The sequence below is a fragment of the Haplochromis burtoni genome, unplaced genomic scaffold (assembly GCF_018398535.1).
Source record: "Haplochromis burtoni strain Fernald_Lab_line unplaced genomic scaffold, NCSU_Asbu1 Contig_374, whole genome shotgun sequence".
In the NCBI taxonomy this organism is placed as follows: domain Eukaryota; kingdom Metazoa; phylum Chordata; class Actinopteri; order Cichliformes; family Cichlidae; genus Haplochromis; species Haplochromis burtoni.
Genome location: NW_024582735.1, coordinates 370622 through 395106, shown reverse-complemented (window position 1 = coordinate 395106; position 24485 = coordinate 370622). Strand labels below are relative to the sequence as shown.

The 24485-nt window shown below is 40.6% G+C and overlaps 2 protein-coding genes across 4 annotated transcripts in view; both read right to left on the bottom strand.

Moving 5' to 3' along the window:
• Positions 1–6045: 6045 nt before the first annotated feature.
• Positions 6046–12271, bottom strand: icmt (isoprenylcysteine carboxyl methyltransferase). Its single transcript, XM_014340473.2, has 5 exons — positions 12029–12271; positions 10401–10489; positions 10078–10247; positions 9207–9424; positions 6046–6673 (listed from the first exon to the last, which is right to left on the bottom strand). Exons 1-5 carry the CDS (start codon positions 12245–12247, stop codon positions 6494–6496), a joined length of 876 nt encoding a protein of 291 aa, XP_014195959.1. The 5' UTR covers positions 12248–12271; the 3' UTR covers positions 6046–6493.
• A 3709-nt stretch (positions 12272–15980) lies between these two features.
• rtel1 (regulator of telomere elongation helicase 1) overlaps positions 15981–24485 on the bottom strand; it is a 42655-nt gene continuing 34150 nt past the window's right edge. For 2 of the 3 annotated variants that reach the window (XM_042229011.1, XM_042229013.1), the window contains 13 exons: positions 23802–23879; positions 23575–23652; positions 22084–22230; positions 21878–21993; positions 21589–21712; positions 20975–21140; positions 20519–20676; positions 20308–20403; positions 19723–19933; positions 18545–18682; positions 16936–17124; positions 16715–16843; positions 15981–16321 (listed from right to left, as the gene is read on the bottom strand). In XM_042229011.1, coding sequence (XP_042084945.1) covers positions 16251–16321; positions 16715–16843; positions 16936–17124; positions 18545–18682; positions 19723–19933; positions 20308–20403; positions 20519–20676; positions 20975–21140; positions 21589–21712; positions 21878–21993; positions 22084–22230; positions 23575–23652; positions 23802–23879 — 1701 coding nt within the window. In that variant the 3' untranslated portion in view covers positions 15981–16250. The remainder of the gene's footprint in view (positions 16322–16714; positions 16844–16935; positions 17125–18544; positions 18683–19722; positions 19934–20307; positions 20404–20518; positions 20677–20974; positions 21141–21588; positions 21713–21877; positions 21994–22083; positions 22231–23574; positions 23653–23801; positions 23880–24485) is intronic. The other variant, XM_042229012.1, reaches the window with a different exon arrangement.

Sequence of the window (24485 nt, the reverse complement as noted above, 5' to 3'; positions counted from 1 at the left end):
ACTGAGCTGCACAGTCATGTTATAGTTTCAATGGGACACTGGACTCCAGCGCAGGACACGAGGCAGGAATAAAAGTTCGAGTGGCTTTTCCAAGGCTCCACAGAAAGAAACTTGGCAGGTAATTCCAAGTTTTCCACTCGCTTCCCTCCTTGGTACATGAGGCTATGCACAAAGGAGATGACAGCAAAGACAAGCCACAAGAAACAAAACATGGAATTCAACACTCCGGTGGAATGCTCTGATGGTTAGCGGGAAGAAGCCTGGCACTTTATCACATCTCTCAACTTATTACTGTATGTCCATATATATTATGACTGTGGCCATTCATATGTCCACGTCCATATACACCACGCCCTTGGCAAGACACAGAGACAGAGACAACGGGTGGAGGACAGAAGGATAAGTTGACTCTGGAGGATCAGGGAGGTTTTTATTATCCCCAAAATGCAAATTTGTTGTGCAGTCAGTAGAAATCACACAAACATCAAGCAAAATGCAATAATGTGCAATAAATACACAACAAAGCAACATGACCATTGAGAACATGGTGAGTTATTTAAAAGACGAATAGTTGGGGAGTTGCAGTCCTGTATGCTGGGATACTGTTTCTACAACCAGATGGAATCAACTCAAACTCCTCTAATAAGGAGTGTGGAGGAGCTGCCATAACCTTCTACAGGTGTGGAAGCTCATTCAGGGCCACACCTGCGATTGTGCTGGACTCTGTCACTGTATCTTGAAGTATCGTTGTGCCTGCACCAGCAGACAAAAAAGAGAGTGGAAGAGCAGATTTAATAAAACAGTAACCTAAAATTAGATGTGCTGGGAAGCTTTTCTACAGACAGCATCCACCTAAAGCTCAAAGGTAACCTTATCATCAGTTATAGTGCTACAGTATTAATACTGCTCAACGACCTGATCCTTTCTTAAGAGCTTGAAAAAAGGACGTGACTGGACTTCTTTAAGCGGTACATGTGGTGGTTCTTATATGGCTGTTTCAAACTGTTGGATCACTCAACACACTTTATACAACATGCCTCATTCACCCATTCAGACCCTTTCATACAAGCACTTTATTCTACACCTAAGTGAAAATGTCTCGATGCTCAATCATCCAGGTAAAGAAATCCCAAAAGGTTGATTCTGTTCATCTGGACATTTTCAGTGGAGAAACATTTCGTCACTCATCCAGATGACCTCTTCAGTCTCAGCTGACTGCAGGTTTCCTGCACTGATCAATGTCCATGAGTACCATTCACAGAGAGTTGGGGAATGACTGCAATCACAGCATTGTAAGATGGTGACAGATGTACCCTTAGACCCCCTCCTCCATTCAGAGATGGTCTTTCCCTTTTCACGTAAATGGCCTCCTTGACTGCCCTCAAACCAGCATTCCTCCCTGTCCAGGATGTGTTCATCCTCATCCTTGAAAGAGTGTCCTCTGGCCTGTAGGTGTAAATAGACTGCAGAGTCCTGGCCTGACGAGGTAGCTCTTCTGTGTTGTGCCATCCTCTTCACCAGAGGTTGTTTGGTTTCCCCGATGTATAAATCCTGGCAATCCTCCAACAGCGTACACTCTGTTACTCTGTTTGTGTTGGGGGATCCTTGGGGTGGACCAATTTTTGGCGCAGCGTGTTTTGGGGTTTAAAAGCCACAGAGTTTCACAGAGCCTGCAGTGTTTAGAAAAAATGCGTCTCAACTGTTCTGACACTCCTGACACATATGGGATTACTACGGGTGATAAGGGAGAGCTTCTGTTTATAAGGTTGGAAACCTGCAGTCAGCTGAGACTGAAGAAGTCCCCTGGATGAGTGACGACACATTTCTCTCCCTGAAACGCTACGTCCAGATGAACAGAATCAACGTTTTTTTGGATGACATTAATAATGTTCATCAGTACTTGATGCAACTCAGTTTTTAACCAGCAATTAAACACAGAACAAGTATATTTATTTATATATTAACTTATATGTATAGTGTATTTCTTATTTATGTATTTGACCTGGGGATAGAATCATTTTTAAACTGGCAAAATAAAATGTGAAGCCTAATCCAAAAGGTAGACCGGGAATCTTGTTTTCCAAATCCAAACTGGAAGCTGGTTCCACAGAAGAGGGGCCTGAAAACTGAAGGCTGTGCCTCCCATTCTACTTTTAAATACTCTAGGAACAAGTAAATTAACAGCCTACAACGTCTTTATGATGAGCCTGATTTTTCAAGACCTTGTATGAGATGAGAAATTTGATTCTGGATTCAACAGGGAGCTAATGAAGAGAAGTCAGTGCAGGTGAAATATGCTGCAGCATTTTGGATTAACTGAAGGTTTTTCAGGCAGTTTTTAGGACTTCCTGATAATAATGAATTACAGTAGTCCAGCCTGGAAGTAATAAATGCATGAACTAGTTTTTCAGCGTCACTCTGAGACAGGATATTTCTAACTTTAGAGATGTTGCACAAATGGAAGAACGCAGTCTTACATATTTGTTTAATATGTGCATTGAAGGACATGTCCTGGTCAAAAATGACTCCAAGGTTCCTCACAGTGTTACTTTGTTACTAAGAACCAGGTCATTTTCCTCTCTAAGGCCCTTCTACACCGATCGCTCAGCGTGTCGGGGCGACCAGCTCTTGGCAGCATGGTTCATACTTCTTCCATTAAGTGATTTTGGAGTTCAAAGTGCTCACTTCAATGCTGAAGAAATCTTTCTGTACATTCCCCCAAATCTGTGCCTCGACACAATTTCTTGGACTTTGGCTTTGAGTTTGTGCTCTGACATGCAAACTCAACTACTGAGTGTGTGCATTTTCCACCGCAGGTGGACTCCAATGAAGTTGTAGAAACATCTGATTCATTCATGATCTGATCTCATTTTTACATTATGGGCCATTGTGTGTCGAACTTTAAGGTGAAAAATGAATTTAATCCATTTTGGAATAAGACTGTAACATGACAAAACGTGGAACAATTAAACTTGTCTTAATACTCTCCAGATGTGCTGCACGTGTGCTGTTATGATAACCACTCCTACCATGAGGTATTAAAACATTAACAAATTAATCGTATTCAAGCACCACCGGACACCTGGAAACGTAGTGTTTGGTTTATTATATATAAGAAGCAGGTAAAGCTTCGGGTCAGGGTGCTGTCTCACTGCGGGGGTCTTCATGCTGACTCCCCTGATGGATGTCTCCGTTAACACACATACAAATAAGTTACCAGTTAAACAGTGAAGCTAATCAAGCACCATGTTGAGTGAGGGTGAAATGCCAAAACATCTGCCTGCCAGGTGAAGTCAGATCACTGCCATGCTAAACACAGAAACAGGTACAAGGCCTACGCTCTTAGTGTTGCCATGTTCCCAGTTTCTGATGGTCACATAGCATCTATGGGCAGAAGGTCTGTTTAATAATGACTGTGGTGTTTTGGTTGTTTGAACCAGATGGTTGGACCTTATTTACCCATTTCAATATACCATTTGTACACAGTACTGTAATATTACTGTCATCTCACACCTAAAGTAAAATATTTCACATTAAAATCCAACAGAGAAAAAGAAAAGCAGCTCATGTGATTCATGGAATGTAGAATGTGGGAAAACAACAACAACAAACAAAAAATGCTAACTTATTGTGCACACACACTTTCTGCAGTTTCCACCTTTTGCACCTCGGTTCATCAAAGTACCATCATTCCTCCCATTTAGCTTTTCTCTCTGTCGTAGCAGAGTCATCTGCATACAGATGTCAGTTCTATCCAGCAGAATTACACTATTAAACTTGCTCACGGCTCACGAGTACATTCCCCTCAAAACATTTCCCTTTCATGAGGGCGTCACTGATGTTTTCACTGCTAACAGAAAACAGGACACCCTGTCTTTAAATCTCATTTCATTTATAGAAACTCCCACCCTGCTGTCAGAGAGCAAATGATGCTTTACAGCATCATTTGATGTTTGAGCTAATGAACGGTAATGAATGGTCTCTATATTATTGCATAGTGCCTGTTCTGATGAGCCAGGCTCATCTATGAGCGTATGTCTTTGTTGTTGGAGAAAAAGTAACACATCATCTGCATAAAGACTGATTTTAATGCCCTTAATCACTAAAGCCTGTCTGATTGATGCTGTGGTTGGTTAAAAATTGCAAACAGTGAAGGGCAGAGTGGGCATCCCTGCCTGGAGACAGAAGCTGGAGGATGTTTGCTCATTTGTCCTGACACATGCTGTTGGGGAACTATTTTTAACCAGTTTATGAAACCAAATGCGTGTAAAGCTGCAAATAAAAAATTCCAGTTTACTCTGTAAACACTTTTCTGCATCTACAGACAATATTGTGGTTTCAGTGTTTTTACTACATGAGTAGAAATCTGATACTAAAGCCTTAAACACACAGTCAGATAAGGGTAATCCAAGCTCTCCTCAAAACAAAAACACCAAATATAACTCAGTCATTCAGCTCAGATTTATTTATGTAGCTCCAATTAACAACAACTGTTCCCTAAAGGCGCTTTATACCGTCGGCTACAGCTGACAGTATAAAGTCATTTGGTTGATTTGGATAACAGTTTGAGCGTCACAAGCTGACAGGAGAGACAAAAAGAAAAATCAGTTCCTAAAATACAAAAGGAGCTCTAGCACTGGAGCGCTGCTAGCACTTCCTGTTGATTACAGATCATGCTCACGTTACTTTAACAGCCTCAGGTACTTTATAATGCGAGCATACAGCACTAAACACTTGTTTAATGCTGTATGTACACGTCCTTCTTGTACTCAGGTGCTTAGAAACTATCCTTAATCAAGTTTTTGTCAGCCACAACATTAAAGCCATGTGCCCAGTGCTGTGTTGGTCCACCTGAGCTGTAAACAGCTGTGGCCGAGGACCTCTGGTGATGTCACTTGGTCTCTGGTTCTGAGACATTTATGTGTGAATTGTTTGAGCCTCCATGCATCACATGTTTTAGTAATACTCAATGTTTTTTAAGCTGTAAGTAGATTTAATGTTGGGGCTGATTCCTGTATAGCTTCATTTATTTCATCAGTCCATGCATAAAATTCTGTTAAACACTTTTGTATATTTAACTTCAAAAACCAACCTTTTCACATATTCATCACTCAACCTGTATCGACCTGTTGAGTTCTTATATTTCCCCTTTTGCAAAAATGTTTGTCCTATTGTGATAAACTGCTCTCTGTGAGCACTTCCTGTGACTCCACTCTGTTCTACCTTGTCACTTCTCTCGCCTTTCCTGCCTCTGAGTCACATCACAGGTTTACAGGAGGCGCAAACAGGGACGATATACATATGAAGGTCTACGTTTGCAGTCAGTCATATACGACGATGAAATGCTCTGTAAGAGTGTAACTAAACAAAACTGTATGGTATTCATACGCTCTTGTCACACTGTCATGTTGTAAATGGAACTAAGAGTAAATATAAAAGTTCTCATGAACATTTAAAATTGAACAAATGTCACTTCAAAGTGAGGCCTTGGTCTTATTAAACACCTCTGCTCATCTTCCTCTCTGCTCACAGCTCAAAAAAAGGAGAAAAGCTGAGGTACAAAGTGAGAATTGGGACTATTTGTCTCCATAAATCATGACATGTTTTATTGTCCAACTCCATTTAAACCAGATCACATGTTTTGAGGATGCGCACTGAGCCAACCTGTGCTACTGAATTTCACTCTTTGTAATTTTGGTCTTTTCACATAGAAAAGACTTTTTTTGTTACATCACACTACAGATGATGCTACAAAAAATCTTTTTATTTATATGCTGACACTACACCTAACAGCAACGCCTGACTGCAGGTTTCACATGAAGACGTGTGATTGGACAAACTGGGATTAGCAGGGACGATGTGGAATTGGACACGTTTAGAAAGAAAATGTAAACATTCCCAACCAATCTGACTTGTTCATTTAAATCCAGATTCAGAGGATAAACAGACATTTATTCTGCACATCTGCCACTGGAAACATGGTGATGATAAACACAGACTTAGACATCAGGACTTGAATATAATGAGTCTCCGTGTGGGTCTGTCTCATATCAAAAATAGTTTGCTTTAATGGAGAAGTACTACAAGAATTTGTACACTAATGATTTTGAACCCGGTTGATTTCCTGTCCAAACATTTGCTACTAACCCCTGAGAGAATGATCACATCACTCTCCAACAACACAGGTAATCAGTGAGAACACAAAGCGTGCTACAAGTGTACAAATGACACATGAGAAATAAATGAAATGGGACACATGTAGAAGAGTGCAGCTTGTCTGGCCTTAAACTGAATGTTGGAGGTTGATATAAAAACAGCAGTCCAGCAGCCTGACACTGTCGCAGCTATCATGGTTTCTGCCTGTGAGCTACGGATTCTCAGTCAGCTGCAGGGTTTTACCTCGGGAGGGCCGTGCCCAGACACACACCCACCCATCAGGTCTGACTCGCTTTAGAGCTTTAAGTCTATTGCGTCCAGCATCCACCTCCTCAGTCTAGTTGACACGGATGCCTGAGATGAAGGGCAGCCCGGTGGGAACCCTTTTCTTGTACTCAACATAGTCCTCGGCGAAAAAATGGATAAGGGAGAGCTCCTCCTCCTCTATCCGCTCCCGGAAGAACCGCCAGCTGGCTATTGTGTAAGCCAGGATACACAGTGGGTTACACAGCATCACCTGCAGCAGCCAGAAAAAGACAACAGATGTCAGCAACAACAAACAATTCATTAAACTGATTTAGAAAACCTCTCCAATAGTAAACCAAATAACCAGTGACTGAGGTCTGTGTACCAGCAGGAGTGGGACATGTAGTTCATAGTTAGTACTTTAAGAAATCTTTCATAATTCTACACAAAGTGTTCCAAAACATACAAAGCACAAATGATGCATTTCAAACACTGACAGCTGCATTAAAGCAGCCGAGCAGTAACCCTTCATATCCTGTTCTGTGTGCCCGATCACATCAAACATTACGTCTTCTGTAATGTTTTTGCTTGTTTTGTTTTAAGTTTGGATCTCAGCGTTAAATCTTGACAAATGTATTTGTTATTAATTGTTCGCTGCGTCCCTCCTACAAAGAACAGATACTGGTCCTGCTCATGGTGTAAGAACCTTCTATGGCCCTGTCCAGCTCTTCTACAGTAGCGGCCCATCGGTGCCACACAGCAACGCTTCTGGCAATGGCACACAGTATCATCACAGAGCAGCTGGACTACAGGTGGTACCTGCAGGGCACAGGCATTGCTTCATACTGCTAGCAGTGACAAATTAAATAAAATAGCCTCCACCTGGAAAACTTCCTGTTTTGTTCATTTTTTTTTTTTTATCTCCAAAGCAGCTGAAACTGAATAATCTCGTTACCTAACATATCCTACATGTTTAACTGACTTGATGCTATACTCTGATCAAACTGTGTTCCTTGTGTTTAACAAACAAGAAGATAAAATGATCCTAATTGTAAAAATACACAGTATCAATATTTTCTTTTACCTTTATTATTGTAGTGCTGCTCATTACTCATAGATACGACAGAGCTGTTAGATGCATAGAAAGCTGCATCTAAATCGTTTGAGATACACATTTAGATCATCTCAGGGTTTCTAATATGTTCATTACAAATTCTGATTCAATTCACTGATGAACAAACTCCTGCTGAAGATCCGCTGCACATAAACAGCACTTGAAAACGATATAAAGTAATAAGCCCACTTGACTTATTTATAGCTCAAAAGGGCTTATTTACATTTTTCAAGAATTACATTCTTAATTTTTAAGAAGATCCATGAAAGGTGGAGACAGAGATCTCATTACATCACTCAGCGAGCTCTATTAACGAGCAATAATTGATATTCAAAAGAGAAAAAAAACAACACAGGCTTTTAAATGAACTGCTTACTGGTTTCCATTTTAGAAATTGCAATGTTTTAAAGTTTACCAACATCTACCTAACAACCCTCAGGTCAGCGGCTCCATCTTCTACTGGTCCATGTACAAAAATATTAATGCGACATACCAAACACAAATTTTTATATTATTTTACTTTCAATCTGAAACGTGTTACGATAGCATTGAAATTAATATGGTCTAGTGGCCCCCATGCCCCCCTTTAGGCTCACCCCTGCTCTCTTCCATGTAAAATAGGATGGCTGCCGTCATCCTTCAGCAGTATCATTTAAACATGCTATCGGACTAAGTTCACAGTTCATCTGCGGGTTTTTCTCTGTATAAAACAAACAGCTGCTGAGTTGCTTTTCTTCATGTTGGAGTTTGTTGAATCAGCTGCTTTGATGAAGGACTCACACTCGCTTTTTTCCCAGTAAAGGTTTTAATGGCCACAGGAACAGCGCTGCTGTTTTGGATGACATAAACCTCCGCCTCTTCGCTCTTTACAGTTTGTAAACAGACTCCACGTTAGACTGTGCCAGCATCGTCATCACTGCTGCTGTTGGGGGCTGCGTGGGCTTAACAGACATTATAAAAGATGGATGTAGCTTCCAGATCTGAAAGTATTTGCTCATCTGCCGTCACACACACATGAACTTAACTGACATCCCATTCTTAAACTACAAGGTTTAAGGATTTAGGATGTCGGCACACCCTGCAGCATAACAGCTTCAAATTGTCTGGGAAAGCTTTCTACAAAGTTTAGGAGTGTGTGTATGGGAATCTTTTAAAAATCACCTAGTAGTGCATTTGTGAGGCTGATGTTGGATGAGCCTGATTCAGTCTCTCCTCCAATTCATCCCAAAGGTTTTCTAAAGAGCTTGGAAAGAAAGTGAAAAGACTTCTTTATCCCCAGAAAGTTGATTGTGTTCATCTGATCGTAGTGTTTACAGTGGGAGAAACGTTCAGAGCCTGAAGACTTCTTTAGTCATTTCACAGCTAGCTGCTAGCCCATGCAGAGCTTATAGCGCCTTCCTGCACTGAGAATACGAAGCATACGTGGCTACAGAATGTTTCCTGTGAGATCAAACTTCTACCATACACCTGGTAGATGGTTCGGATTAGTGTGTGAGCACGTTCACATCATAAACTGTGATCCAGAGTCACTCTGGAGTTTGTTTGGAACCACACAGAACCAAACAGTCTCGCTGAGGCTGCTTTGGTCTGCACGTGAGCGCGATTACTGTGTTCACACCTGCACAAACAAACCACACCAGGTGGAAAAATGAGCTGAAGTTAAACACTAATGATTGCTGCTGCAGCTCACCTGTGTTCCTATGCTCCAGTAGAACCAGCCCACATAGGAGGGGTGTCTGAAATAGGCGTAGACCCCACTGGTGACCAGCACATGGCTTTGGGCCTTCTCATTCTGGACAATGTGATTGAAGTTGGAACCGGCTGTCAACATGGCCGCCTTCCGTAATCCTTCACCACACAGAACCATGAAGAGACCCAAGACGCTCAACCAGCTGAGTTGCTTCAGTTCTATAAGAGATAAGAAAGACCGATGAAATACTGGTGAGCACATAAAAAGCCTGAGAGCGCAGATCAGGATCTGACCAGCTGCTGGTCTGCAGGCCAACAGGAAACCAGGGTACATCACTTCCTTTATTCAACAGAGCTGTGACATTAGGTGTCAGTATGTTCCCATGAAAGGATGATGGCTGGCCTCTTTCTCCTTCCTTCTCTGTTATCTATTAAAAAAACAGATTATTATATTTCTTTGATGTTGATGGTTACACGAATAGCTGTTCATGCATTTTGCATGTCGCCACAGGTTCCCAGCTAAACTATAATGTTACTTAAACTTAACAAACATGTTTACTTCCTATTTTGAAACACGAATCTCCAACCACTCTTTGGAACTGTTGATTGTCATACCCATGTGACAGCAAGGAAAGCGATACATCTCTGGCAGCAGCCAGCATCATACTGGGTACTACGACACGGCCAGAAGCTCTGCACATAGGATGTGAGTCAGCCATGAATCCATTAGCCCATGCACACGCTCCACAGTCTGGATGTAATCTGAGATCATTGTTATTTCAGCATGAGCTAATATACTGGATCAGGCAACCTCCCTTCTCAACAGTTCTGAGTGGACTGAGTGCAGGTCATTACACAGATGACACACCAACCTGGAACGGTCAGCTTCTCCACAATGAACTCCACCCATGATGAGACAGCAGCCAGCGTGTACTCCACACTGTGGTTGAGCAGGAATGAGTCCAACGACAGGCTGCGAGGGTTGATGATGGCTGTTACCAGATACTCGGAGTAATGGAAGAACGACAGGGAACACATGTACCTGCAGAAAGACAGGATTACTTCACGTTCAACTGTAGCCGGCCTATATTAGGAAAAAACACATCCTGATGTCAACGTACAAAAATCTATGTAGAATTTAACCAAGAAAGTGTGACATATATATAGTTTTACATAACATAACAAATGTACATACCAGCCAAAATGTGTCCAAGTGGTTTCAGAGAAGGTTATAATTAAACCACAGCCAAAGGTCACTCCCAAAAAGCAGGCCCTCACAGCAACCTAGAACGAGGACATGCTGTTAACACACTCTGCACTCACTTTTTCACTGTCCAGGTATTTAAAACTCGTCATTCACTATTACACCCGTCTGCTCCGCATTCACAAACATGTATTCTGTCTTGCTTCTACCGACTTTAATTCTTCTCCTATCCAGAGCATATCTCCACCTCTCCAAACTTGATCCCACCTGCTCTGTACTCTCACTACAGATCACAATGTCATCTGCAGATATCAAAGTCCAGGGAGACTCCTGCCTGACTTCATCTTCAACCTGTGAACAAGATGGGGCTCAAGGCAAATCCCAGCCCCACCTGTGGCTCAGAAGGGATCATCTCCAGATCGATAGTTTGTTTCACAGCTCCTCCAGTCTGAATGTCAAATGATCCATGGGCAAGCTGCCCCCTGTGCATCCACAATGCAGAGCGTGAGTGAATGACAGACAACGCACTCATTGATAGGAAAACTGCTTGAATAAATGTGTGTATTATTGGATGAATAAGTCTTGTAGTAAAAAGTGCTTTGAGTGCACAGTATACAAGTACCAGACCATGTATCCCCTGGAACTCATTCCAGCTGCACACCTCACACACTTCTATGTCACTCCTGACTTTACTCATACAGTACCACAATGTGTCTCCTAGCATCCTAAGATATGCTTTGTCTACATCCAGAAAGACAGTACCTTATCTATACTTCTCCAATGCAAACATACAATCTGTAGGGGTCTTCTCAGTCTTAGTTCAAAAACTCTTTCCCATAGCTTCTTGGTAAGGCTCGACAGTTTTCTCGCTCTGTTGTTACTACTGTGCTACATATCACCCTTGTCCTTGAGAAGCAGTACCAGTATCCTCCTCCTCTATTTCTCAGGCATTGCATTAAACAATGTGTTTGCAAAGTCCGCTGCCCTGCTCTCTCAGAGAGACCAAGACAATCCCATAACTCCACAGGTATGTTACGTGGACCAAGCGCCTTTCCACTTTTCATTCTATTTATAGCCCTCACATCTTCCTTGCTAATCCTATGCGCTTCCTAATCCTGTAACTGTCCTCCTTTCTCTCATTTTGTAATTTATCACTGCCTCTTTCTCCATTCATCAACTCAAGCAATGCTGTATAAGTAAATTATATTAGATACAAACCAATACAGGACTAAATGAGCAGATTTCTGAATGGACTTCTGTATTACTTTCTTGTCACAGCACATAAAGTAACTGTTAGTACCAGTTATCGAGTTTAGCCATTTCAACTGTCTAAAATCAGCAAGTTCCTAAGCTTAACAGACTTCTATGTTTAGCACACTAATACCAACAGCCTCTCTCTTCTTTTGCTAATGAGATTAACTCAGTGTTAGCTAGGCTAGCTAGGCGACTCAGTTTGATAACATTAGCAGCAAGATTTAGCATTTAATATTAAATGGCGTAAAACTTGATTGCTATATTAACTGCAGGATGCCAAAACAAACTGAGGTCACAAAAAATACGACTTCAGCATAAGATTCAGCACAAAAGCAGGAAGTTGGTAACCTTATGACAGCACCTACCTTGTACAGAGGTCCCTTGTATATCAGAAGTAAGAGGCCGTTAATAAGGGCAATATGAGAAGAAATCGCAATTTTCCCGGGAGTCTCGGTCAGATAATCAAAGACCCAGTCGTGACGTCCAAACCAGGTTCTGATCAGAGGAATTACAACCACGCTAAGCCCTAAGATAAAGCCATTTATACTTACTCTAGCCTCTAATACCAACTTACTGCCTGCCATGATGGAAATACTGTACAGTGGTAAAATGAGATATCGCGAGAACTAAATGACAATCTCGTGAGGTCATGTGACTGCCTTTGTATCTTATCAGCTGCCAGTACAGAAAACCAGAAGTCATGCGGATCAAATAAACAGTTTTGTGCTTCAATAATGAATTGTGCAATAAAATATGCGTTAATACATGCATTTGCTAAAAATGATTTTATTATTTAATAATTACATTAAAAATGAAAGCACTATTTATAATTCAATATTTCAAAATTGAATATTTCAAATTGAAAAAAAAATTCACAAACAAAGAATTAAACTCTCAATAAAAACATCTTTTCAAAAACGATTTTCGAATTCCAAATAAAAATATAGATTTAACCTGGTGCTTCCTACCTGCCGACCGTTTTTAATATTGTGATGTTTCGCATGTTTCTTACAGTTTGAAGCAGATGCAACTATAAGAATCAGCACTGAGCCCTTACATTTCTATACAGTGTTCAAGTGATGACTGCAACCTACAGCCTTTAAAATCATGATTAAAATGCTGTCTGTAAACACATCAGTCCATCACTTTCTGATACTTAGAGTATCAGAAACTAAGACAGAGTTATTACAATGATAGCTGTCATTTGTTATTCCTTATATAGGAGCTATATGTGAGTCGCCTTTTTTTCGGGGGGGGGGGGGGGGGGGGGGGGGTAATGAGGTTGGTTTGGAACACTGTATTTGTGCACAACTGTGGGGCATTCATCATTAAAAACAATCACAAACGTTATGTGCTGGTGACAGGAATAGATATGCTCTGCAGGAGCACGGAGGAAATTCTATGATGACATTTATGCTTGTTAAACACGAAGCTCATACAATGATACTACAGTCTGAGTTAAAACAATTCAATTCAGTTTTATTTATACAGCACCAAACCACAACAATCCAAACAAATTTAATGCCCAGTAATTCCTTTAGTTTGCGAGACATGAACAAAGTGTCCTGGTCAACCAGGATCTCTTTAGGGATACCGACTCGGTAGAGGACCTGAAACAGTGCCTGTGCCATACACTTTGTGGAAATGGTGTGCACCGGCAGTGCTTCAGGATATTGTGTTGCAGTTTTCACTAGAACTACTACAAAATGATATCCCTGTGCACTCTGGTGAAATGTTCCAATGAGGTCTATGCCAACACGCTCAAACGGGATCTGCTCATCACAGATACCTTCTGGAATATCGTCCTTAATCCGGTGTTCCCAAATTTCATCCAGGACACATCCTGAATGCAGTCAGCTGCATAAAGAGGACATGATATTTCCTCCTAAAGCATTAAATCAAACCCCGATGTAAGGTCAAAGGTCTTCACTTGTTTGTTGAACTAAAAATGGAATCTGGAATTCTTTCACACTGTGTTTTGCTAATGGCATGTTATTCACCATCACCACCAAGTCATGCATATCAGAGTAACCAGGGAGGATATTACATATTAATAAACATATAACTTTTTACAGGACTGAATATAACATCATTATGTAAAAGTGCAGAGCCTCTGTGCTTTATCTGATAATGATGTGGAGTACTTCTCACATCACACAAACAAAGGTCGCGATCATAAAGTCCTGGATTTGTCCATCTTCTGGAGCAGGCCTACAGTGGAGATTAGCTTCAGTCTTCCTGATGTTTCTGAAATGAAGTCGCTCTCAGTGGGCCAACAGAACAACAGGACGGCTGTGATGAAACAAAGGGAGGAAGGTTCTGCAAACCTCTGAACCCAGGAAACCCAGTTTGGTCCTGATGCCATGAAACTGGACACCTCATTGCCAGTTATCAGTCACTTCAGTGCAAAGAGCAAAACTAGAAAAAAAACTAAGAAGTGTTGGTTTTGTTCAGTCTGCTCTTACTTCACACATTGATGACCCAGGAAATGATGGGATGGATGTGAGTTACTGGCCTCAATTCAAAAGGGTTCATACTATGATACTCAGGAGTGGGTCCTTCGCTTTTAAGCTAGAGCGTAGGGCCCAATGTTTGTGTTGTGCTGGCTGCTGCACTCTGCTTGTACGTCATTTTTTTGCAGCCGCTCTCCGTGTACTTGTCATTTTCAACTGTATCTCTCTGACTTTGTATCCTCTGCAAGAATTTGTGTTGTATTATGTTCAAATGTTTAATAAAAACATGTATTGCTCCTTTATAAAGAAGAAAGCTTTCCAACTATCCTGATTAGTGAAGAATGTGTCATTTATGGATCTAAAGCCAGTTTCCCATTAGTAGAGATTAGATTAGATTAGATGAAACTTTATTAATCCCTCTGGGAAATTCAGTTTCCAGTAGCACAGCACCGACAGAAGTTGCATGTTACAGATACAGTAAGGGGAATGAGAGTAAGGATATAAGCATAAATATACCATATATACACATTTATTAATACAGAATATATAATATAATATTGTCCATAATGTCCAGCAGTTTCTTTAGTGTCCTTTTCTCTGCCACCAGCTTCATGCCGACCACAGAGCTAGCCTTCCTGATTAGTTTCTCCAGCCTGGATGAGTCATTCTTTGCTGTGCTGCTGCCCCAGCACACCACAGCATAGAACAGTACTCCAGCAACCACCACTTGGAAAAACATCCTCAGGAGCTTCCTGCGGATGTTAAAAGAGCTCAGCCTCCTGAGGAAGTACAGTCGGCTTTGGGCTTTTTTATACAGGTGCTGCGTGTTGCATGACCAGTCCAGTTTGTTGTCCACCCACAGCCCGAGGTACTTGTATGTGTTGACCACCTCCACCTCCTCTCCCTCTATCTGAACCGGCAGTGGACCTGGTCTGGACCTCCCGAAGTCCACAACAACTGTTGTTATGATTTGGTGCCATATAAATAACACTGAATAGATTTTTTTCTCATGTACAACTTTTGACATAAATATACTTCCATAAACCTTTGTCTTCTGTTAACAAAGTGTGTGATTACTCACAGATTAACGTCTATGACAAATTACTTGGTTGACTGAAAGTAATACATTTAAACATGTTTAATCCAACCTGCAGATATGGACAGTTAATGTCACGCTGCTCAAGTCTTGTAATTAAGCTGATTTTTAAAATTAATATATACTTGGACACACACACACACACACACACACACACACACACACACACACACACACACACACACTTTATCCAATATGATTCTGGAATTTAAATATAAAATATTTTAAATGATTTCAACTTCAATCCATGTGTCAAAGATGTGCAGCAGTGACAATAGTCCATTTGATGTTGCATTTTTACAATAATACAGTTTTAAGTGTACTGAGTTGTAACAGTGTTTTTCCTGATTCTTTTCCTAATAGACTGATTTGAAAAAAATTCTTCCATTACTTGACATTCTCAGCTAATAACAAATATTTTTGGTAACATAGGAAATATTTACTTAACTTAGGAATGTAGAGTTCAGACAGGCAGCACAAATGATTTGTTATGTATGTTAGGCATGATTTGATCTGATTTATTCTTGTGAAACTGTGTCTGTGTGTGTGTGTGTGTGTGTGTGTGTGTGTGTGTGTGTGTGTGTGTGTGTGTGTGTGTGTGTGTGTGTGTTGGGGGCACTCTCCGCTTTCTATAAATGTAATGCTAATACTAATTATTTTCATTGGTGTATGACTTGTTTACAAATCAATAAGCTACACTTTATTGCTTCGAAGCATTGCTGGACGTACAAATGAAACTCAGGTCATGAGAATATTTCATCAATTCAATTATCTTACAAAATGAAAAAGATTTTATTTATCCATATCAGATTTACATTTCATCACATGGAAAAAAGCTAATTTCTTTACAGTTACATTCAAAACATCAAACATCAAGAACAAGTTAAAAAAAGAAGATCCACTCAGCAGAGGAACAGACTTGTTCCTGGGATGGTCACTGAAGACAACAGACAGAAATTTAACTCACGTTAGTTTGAACTATGATACCCTGAACTCAATAAGGAATTCTGGACCATTCATTTAGTATTCACTTGCATTCTATCTTCTTTGGCTGCTTGAGAAATAACTGGAAATCTTGCTTTGGGACCTCAAAGGAGACAAAAGCGAAGCTGGAAAACAAAGAAAAAATGCAAAAGGAAAGTTTTATATGTCAGATGTCGTGTTCATTTTATTATTTAAAATCCTTTTCGTTACTTAAAAACCATGACATCAAACACACAACAGGATGACACATGGAAAAAAGTTTCCAATTTCGTTGTACTGTTGTTCTATGTATGACTGTGCAATAACAATAAAGAGTTATCTGTATCTGTCATGTGTTGAGGCGCTGACAGAAACCAAAAAATAAAAAACTAAACGAGAACTGAATATTCAGTTTTGCGGGGTGGGTAAAGTTATATGCCCACAGTATATTGTGAAGTGGCACCATATAAATAAAACTGAATGAATGAGAATGATTAGTCACAAGGTAAAGCACACTTTTCTAGACCACAGGGATTTACCTTCAGGTTGTTCTTGCTGCTCCTCAATCATAACAGGAACATCAGAAGCAGAGACTGGCTGACCTATCAAGCCATCCAACATGTCTTTGTACTGCTTCTTGTGGTTAGGACGAATAAACATACCAAATCCTTAAGAAAAGGAACACAAGAAAGTCGTTTCAAACCACAAACATTTACAGGAAGATGGCAGAGAACATCTCATGATCTGGAAGAACACTTACTGACAAGAAGGCCGAAGTTCTCATCTCTCTCAGTGAATAAGTTCACTGCTGTGGTCACCAGTTTTTCATAGTTGTCTGTGTTTTTGTAGGTGTGAATAGCCTGAAAGAGCTGTGTCGATCTCTCTGCCCCAAGAGCTTTTTTCACATCAGTCAGAAAGGTAGTGTGGACTTCATTCTTTGATGTAGAACCTGATCAACATAGTTTTATGCTTAACCATCACTGACACACATTACATGACACAAGTTTTTTGTATGGGTATGTATCAAGTAAACATCATTACTGTTTGACAAAAATGCAGCATGATATGCAGAGAATAGGTGAAAACATCAGCTACAGGTAGACCGAGCAGTCAGCTGAGACTGCAAGACCAGGCTCACCAACCTGTGCACTGCCTGGATTGATTACAAGAAGGCCTATGACTCAATGCCCCACACCTGATCCTGGAATGCCGAGAACTGTACAAGACCAACAGGACCCTAAGAGCCTTCATCAGAAACTCAATGGGAATGTGGCATACAACACTAGAGGCCAACTTCAAGCCCATAGCACAAGTCACCATCAACCAAGGTGACTTGTTGATCTCCTCTACCAAGGAGATGCTCTGTCCCTGCTGCTGGTCTGCATAGGCCTGAACCACCTCGTGAGATCATTGGCTATGGATACAGACTACAGAACGAAGCAGTTGTCAGCCACATCCTGTACATGGATGACATCAAGCTGTATGCCAAGAATGAACGAGACATCGATTCACTGATCAACACCACCGGGATCTAAAATAATGACATCGGAATGTCGTTCGGACTGGAGAAGTGTAGTCGGATGGTAACAAAGAGAGTTAAGGTAGTCAGAACTGAACAACATTGCAGACATAGAGGACAGCTACAGGTACCTGGGGATCCCACAGGAAAATGGGAACCATGAAGAAGCTGCTAGAAAAGCTGCAACCACCAAGTACCTGCAGAGGGTCAGGCAAGTCCTGAGGAGTCAGCTGAACAGTAAGAACAAGATCAGGGCTATCAACACCTGATCAGGTAACCTGCTGGGATAATAAGCTGGCCAAAGGAGGAGATAGAAGCCACTGACATCAAGACCAGGAAGCTCCTGACTATGCATGGACAGTTTCACCCCAAGTCCAGCACCCTGAGGCGGTACGCTAAGCTAAGGAAAGAGGCCGGGGACTGTGAGTGTCAGCACCACAGTCCAGGATGAGACAAACAAAAGCCAGAACACTCCACGGTATGTACCACCAGCAGATAGAGGAGGTGGCTGACATCCAGAAATCCTACCAGTGGCTGGACAAAGCTGGACTGAAAGACAGCACAGAGGCACTCATCATGGCAGCACAGGAACAAGCTTTGAGCACAAGATCCATTGAGGCTGGGGTCTATCACACCAGGCAAGGGTGTAAGATGCTAGCAGGCAGGGCATACATGGAACGCCATAACCAAGTGGCCGGCATAGTGTACAGGAACATCTGTGCCGAGTATGGCCTGGAATTCGTCTTTCATGTTTAAAATGGAATATTGTGTTATTCTTCCTTGACATTCTTTTCTAATCCATGTATCTCACACACATTTCCAAGAACAAAATGAAGAGCGTGTGTCATACCGTTCTGCAGCATTACAGTCTTCTTCTCATCCTTGGACAGAGTGTGATCAGGTTTGTATCCACAGCCCTTCCCTGTCAGCTCCTGGCAATTTTCATCAAACCTCTTTTTGTGGTGTGGGCGAACAAACTGGTAGAAGCCTGTGACACAAGGCAGCAACAGCAGTCAACTACAAACTGTTTTGCATTAACACACTGTTAATGTGGTGCCCTGATACTGAAATCATGACTTTGACATTGATATTATTCCTGTGTAGATATCAAGACTAATAATGTTGACAGTTATGTTCAGTTTTTCAAAAGTAACGTTGGGTGAGGTGTTCTTACACTACTGTGAAAAAACAGGGCAAACTACAAAGAACGATTCTATTATTGTAGAGAAATCTCTGTAAGACACAAGGCTGAAAACTCATACTGACCGACTATGATCTGCACTGTATCTAAATATGGCAATGTTCATGGGCAATTTAGGCAATCATTGACTGCAAGAGATTTTCACCCAGTTATTAAAAACAATCTTTATTTAAAATTATGTTGGTTTGTCTAACTACTTTGAGCTTCTGAAAATGCATGTTATAATTCCTTAACAGTTAAAGCAATACTTAAACCCTTTGAATTAAAGCTTATCTCATCCTTACCATGTGAACAGAGACACAACTTTTACAATTTTGCACTGTGCTCGACCACAGTAAGTTGTATATCAAATGAAACAACCTGAACGTTGCAGTTTAGAAAATGTGATTTTCATAGAAACCCTGCTTGTCAATACATTCTGCACATATTCAAACTATCGTGCTGTGTACGTTTTAAAACATACTAATTATACATATTAAAATAATTTAAAACACTTTATTGAAAAGAGTGCAAAGACTTTAACGGATTTGTAAATAGTTGCACTAGTTAGACACATTTTACAAAGAGCGTAAAATGTCTAATCATAAATTAAGAAAACGTGTTCTGTAGAGTTCAGACGTCTGCAAAGCAGGTATACTTTATAGGTGGCAGCGTACTGTCATTCTTCAGTGTTAACTATGTGTGGTGTTTATCGTTTTAATAGCAGTGTATTGCCGTACCTTCTAGTATCAGTACACAACATGCAGTGCTACCACATGCAACACTGAGGCTCAGAAACGAGTCTGAATGTTCAGGTCGCTTTGTGTTTATTAGAGCAGAAGATTTACCATGGAGGAGACTCTGAGTATTAGTGTCTTCACTTAAAATTGCTGTCTCAGTCAGCAGGTGATCCAGGTTGTCGGTCTTTTTGTAGGTCTGCAGAGCCCGTATGATGCGGTCAAAGCTGACCTGACTCAGGGACTTCTTCATGTCGGCCAGGAATTTCTTAGCCCTGCTCGCCTTTCCTTCTTCAGACAAATCCTCAGAGACACTCGGCTTCTTCAATAACCATGGAGGAAAAGATAATCTCAGCAGCAGTGTAAATTCAAAATGATGTTAAACAATCTGGTTCAAAGTTCACTGCCCTCTGTTACACATCTCTGTACGTCTACAGGTATGTCATCTGGACCAACAGCTTTTCTAGTTTTCATCCTCTTCACATCATTCTTACTAATTGTCTGCACTTTCTTCAGGTGCACCATAGGTTTATTAGATAAATAATTGCTTAAAAGTTCAAATTCAGTTAACAGCAGGCCACAGATAAACATAATTATCCCAACCCTTTAAACTTTAACGATTCATCCCCAACTTTCAACAGTCAGAAAAGACGTTTTCACCGAGTCCAGCTGTGTGTTGTTTAGAACACCACTTACCTGTTCTTGGACCAACTTGATTTTACGTTTTCCACCCCGCAACTCATCCTCCATCCTCTTATCGTATTGAAGAGACAGTGTGGACAAATGATTTGCCTTCAAAAACAAAACAAGTGGAAAATGTGGTATTTAAACTTTTTTGTTTTATAGTGTAACACCCTACCTCACCCCCCCACACACACACACGATGTGAGTTAATAAAACGAGCTACCTTTTCCTCTCCCATGGTAAAATCACTGTCCTCTCCAGTGCCGTGGTTGCCTTGCTCCAAAGCATCCAGCAGGTTGGCTGGTCTCCTCTGACTGTCCTGCACCTCACTCTCATACTCAAGGCAGATCCTGGCCATTCCACTGGCTCCACTGTTCTCATCTGACCACAAAAACAAGGGTTAAAATTCATCAAGGACTCACTTTAGAGTAGCTGTAGCTGGAGATTTTAAAACTAGTGCTTCCAGCTGTAGGTTTAGGATTAACTGGCTCCTAGTTGAATTTCTACCATTTATTATTGAAGTCTATGTTTCTACTGTAGTTTTTCTACATTTCAACTGCATAATGAATTCTAAAGACACTCCTGTGAAACCCTTTGCTAAAGGTATCTAGTATAGCAAAAGAACACCTTCATCTTTAATAGCAAAACATCAAACCACATCCATCATCTGTGTACTCACTGAGTCTCCTCCTCTTCAGGCTGGGAAGGCAGGTGTCCAGCACTTTGGCCTTCTGGGTGTGAGACGTTTGTGAGGAGGAGCAAGAGGTGAAACTGGAGGACTGAGTGTCTGATGAACACACAGTCGCACAGCTGTCTGCTGGAGCCTTCTTCTCAACCACAGGCCTCTTAAATGTATAATGCACAAACTGTGAGTATAAGCTGACAACCTGAACTGTAACCAAGTGTCTACACACCTTTACTGCACATGCAATGAATGAAAACCAGATAAACGATATGTTAGTAGACATTTATTATGAAAGTAATAAGGTTGACATGGTGTTAAAAAAACTCTTATCTTCACCTTTATTCCACAGAAACTCACAGAAAACACTTGACATCAAATTATTCAAACTTCAGCACGATAAACAGTGTCATAGCCATTAATGGAAACACTCCAGGTAATTATTCACTTTGTGTTTTAAATCAAAAAGTTTTCCATTTTTTCAGTGCTTAAAAAAAATAAAAAAACCTTCCCTCCGGATCAGAATCAGTACTATGAGCTGGTTCTTTAACAAAACTGAATAATGCAAGAATTTGCTGCATTGTATAAACCGTGCAGGTGCGACAACTCACCATTTTTTGTGCAATCCTGAAGAACTGCGAGACATCACGGACCACGTTGCCAAAGCTGTCACAGAGGCGCACATATGACCTCACCCACGATGGAAGCTGAGCCCGGGCATCGGCACTTTTAAATCTGTGGGGAAAGTTTTCCTTTAGTTTAACAATCTTTTTTTTTTTTATCATCAATAAATAATAAATAAGGTGACCGAAGCACTTAATTGAAGCTTGTGTGCTGCTGTGTGGTATAGTGGAGGATGTTCCCTCTCATGTGATGTTACTGAAGTAAACCAGCTCTGACCTCTGATCACACAAGAAGATCGCTCCATAGTCTTCCTTGTGACGAATCACTCTACCGATGGCCTGATTCACAGCTCTGAAAGCCTGCTGTTTGTACCAGTCTTGCCCTGATAAGTACTGTTCACACGCACAAAGACAGAGAGATCCAACTACCGTAATACGACAGAGCAACTTTTTAGTGTACATCAATAGTTAATTTTCTTTCACCTTGAGCCCTGGAGCTTTCTTTCGATTCATCTCATCCAAAAATTGCATTTTCAGGATGACTCGAGGGTCGTTCTTTGGAGGGAAAGGAAGGCCAGTGATGATAACACCCCGACCATAGGTGTCTGCAAAATCCAGACCCTCGCTCGCCTAACACAAGAAGATATCATTACAGAACGGCTATTTGTGTAACCCTACACTAACATGAAAGAAAATCTGTCTATGCATCTTCTTAAATGTTTATCCAATTAGTCCCAGCATCACAGAACAGGAGGTAGCGTGCACCCTGGAAAAGCAATAAAACTGCTAACAAAGAGAGACAACCATTCACACTCACGAGCCATCATTACAAAAACATTGTGTAGTTATGCAGTCTGTCAACAAAAGAAAAAAAAATGATGTCACATCTTTGGCACCCTTGTCCTCTCGTGTCAACATGTCCTTTGAATATCATATACAGGTGTGGTCAGAGGTTTACTTGGTATAAAAGTCATGATTATTTGGGGCTTTTAATGATTTCTTCCAACTGCTTTATTCAGGGTAGAATGATGCTACAGCACTCATCTCTTATGACTTTCACAAAATTGAGTGCACAACTTTAAATTAATTGAGATTTTCTCTTATTCGCACTGGGTCAAAAGCATAAACTCAAATATTAACATACATCTGCTAAAATCTTTCATAAAGTCTTTTAACTTGATGAGGTCAAGGCCTATAAACTCATTAGTGATCATGATCCATTACAACTACAAGATTTGTCTGGATTGACAAATACTCAGAACAATATGAAAATCCAAGGAACTCAGTAATGAGCTAATAATGAGAACTGTAGATTTATGCCAATTGGAACATTTCTGAACTGCAAATTCCAAGATCATCAGTTCAAACTATTTTAAGTAAATACAAGTTACTCAGATGTCTCACCACTTTATCAAGCTCTGGAAGGAGACTCAAACGGTCAGCCTCAGATTGAGAAAATAGGATATTCAACACCAACAGAATTTGCAGCTGCCCACACAGAGAAGCCAAATGATTTCTGGAGAAAAGTTTTTTGGACAAACAAGACAACGACTGTGGTGTTGTTGACAATGAGCAGGTAGTCAAAGGAGCTTGGAAAGAAAAGTGTCTGGACTTCTTTAAGTTGCTTGAAGACATTTCACCTCTCATCTGAGAAGCTTCTTCAGTTCTAGGGTCAAATGCTTTTCTTTCCAAGCTCCTTAGACTATGATAACCTGGATGACTTCACAGACCTTCACAGACAATGAAAACTGGACTGGACGAGTAAAAGTGAGGCCTTCAAACCTAAGAACACCGCGCCGACTATCAAGTATACAGAGGGATGATTTGCCTGTTGTACATTCATGCTCACGATGAGTGTACGTAAACTTCTGACTACAACTGCATACTCACTGTATACAGCTGAAGTTTTGAGGTGAAACATGATAACAGAAAACATTTTAGGACTTTTACAGACTTCATGGACAGCCTCCTCACCTTCCCTCGACACACAGCAAAGAAGGATCCTCCTTTGGATGCTGGATCATTGACTTTGCCGTAATAACCATCAATAACCTGGGAATAGACAGAGGCTAAAGTTTAATCAGATCTTTACTTTTTTTTTCTTTTTTTTACTATAAACAACTTAGGAAATATTTTTAGATGTGAAAATGTGAATAGAGGGGTTTACAGCCAAGTGATTAGATACCTAAAAAAACACTCACGTCATTAAAGGTGCCCTTCCCTTTAGGTTCAACAAACATAGGCTTTATGTTCTCAATGCGGTTTGCATGTCCGTTAGCCTGGTGATGACACACATGCAGGAAATGATTTACAGCAGCATCTTAGATTGTTATAAATGATTCATTTGACTGCGGAGTAACATAAACGTAACATAAATAAATTGGTTCATACAGGTTACAAGGCTTTTGACTTAATGATTAACTCTTTTGATATCTTTACATTCTATTTTTTAATATGCATTTCTTATGTATTTCTTGCACACTTCAGAAAGCAATTCTTAGCTTCTAATTAGTATAAGAAGAAGTATTTATGTAATTGAAATAATGATGAGAAAATAAAAAAATGTTAAAGCGATTTGGAAGTTTAAACTATGCTTAAAATCATGATGAAGTAAGGTCACAGAGAGAAACAGACAGGGAGGATGGTAAGGTGTAGTGATTAAATGCCAACAACAGTGACTGGATGCCACAATGGGTGTGAGCACAGACATCCCCTCAGAAGATGTGACATCCAGGAAGAGAGGTGGGAGAAAGGATAACCAAGTATAATACTGTAGTGCAGAACAAATAAAGGGTTTTCCATCTGTCATCTAGAAGATAAGCAGTTAAAATAAAATAAAGTAAAATAAAAAAATTGGATCTCATAGTTCACAGTTGAAAGTTCCA

What these genes read in the sequence shown, in the direction of transcription:
- icmt (XM_014340473.2), bottom strand. Translation starts at nt 12,247, where the DNA reads ATGGCAGGCAGTAAGTTGGTATTAGAGGCTAGAGTAAGTATAAATGGC. An exon ending in ACTTGGACACATTTTGGCTG is followed by an intron (nt 10,248 to 10,400) that starts GTATGTACATTT and finishes GTCTTTCTGCAG; the next exon opens with GTACATGTGTTCCCTGTCGT. An exon ending in GGAGAAGCTGACCGTTCCAG is followed by an intron (nt 9,425 to 10,077) that starts GTTGGTGTGTCA and finishes TATCTCTTATAG; the next exon opens with AACTGAAGCAACTCAGCTGG.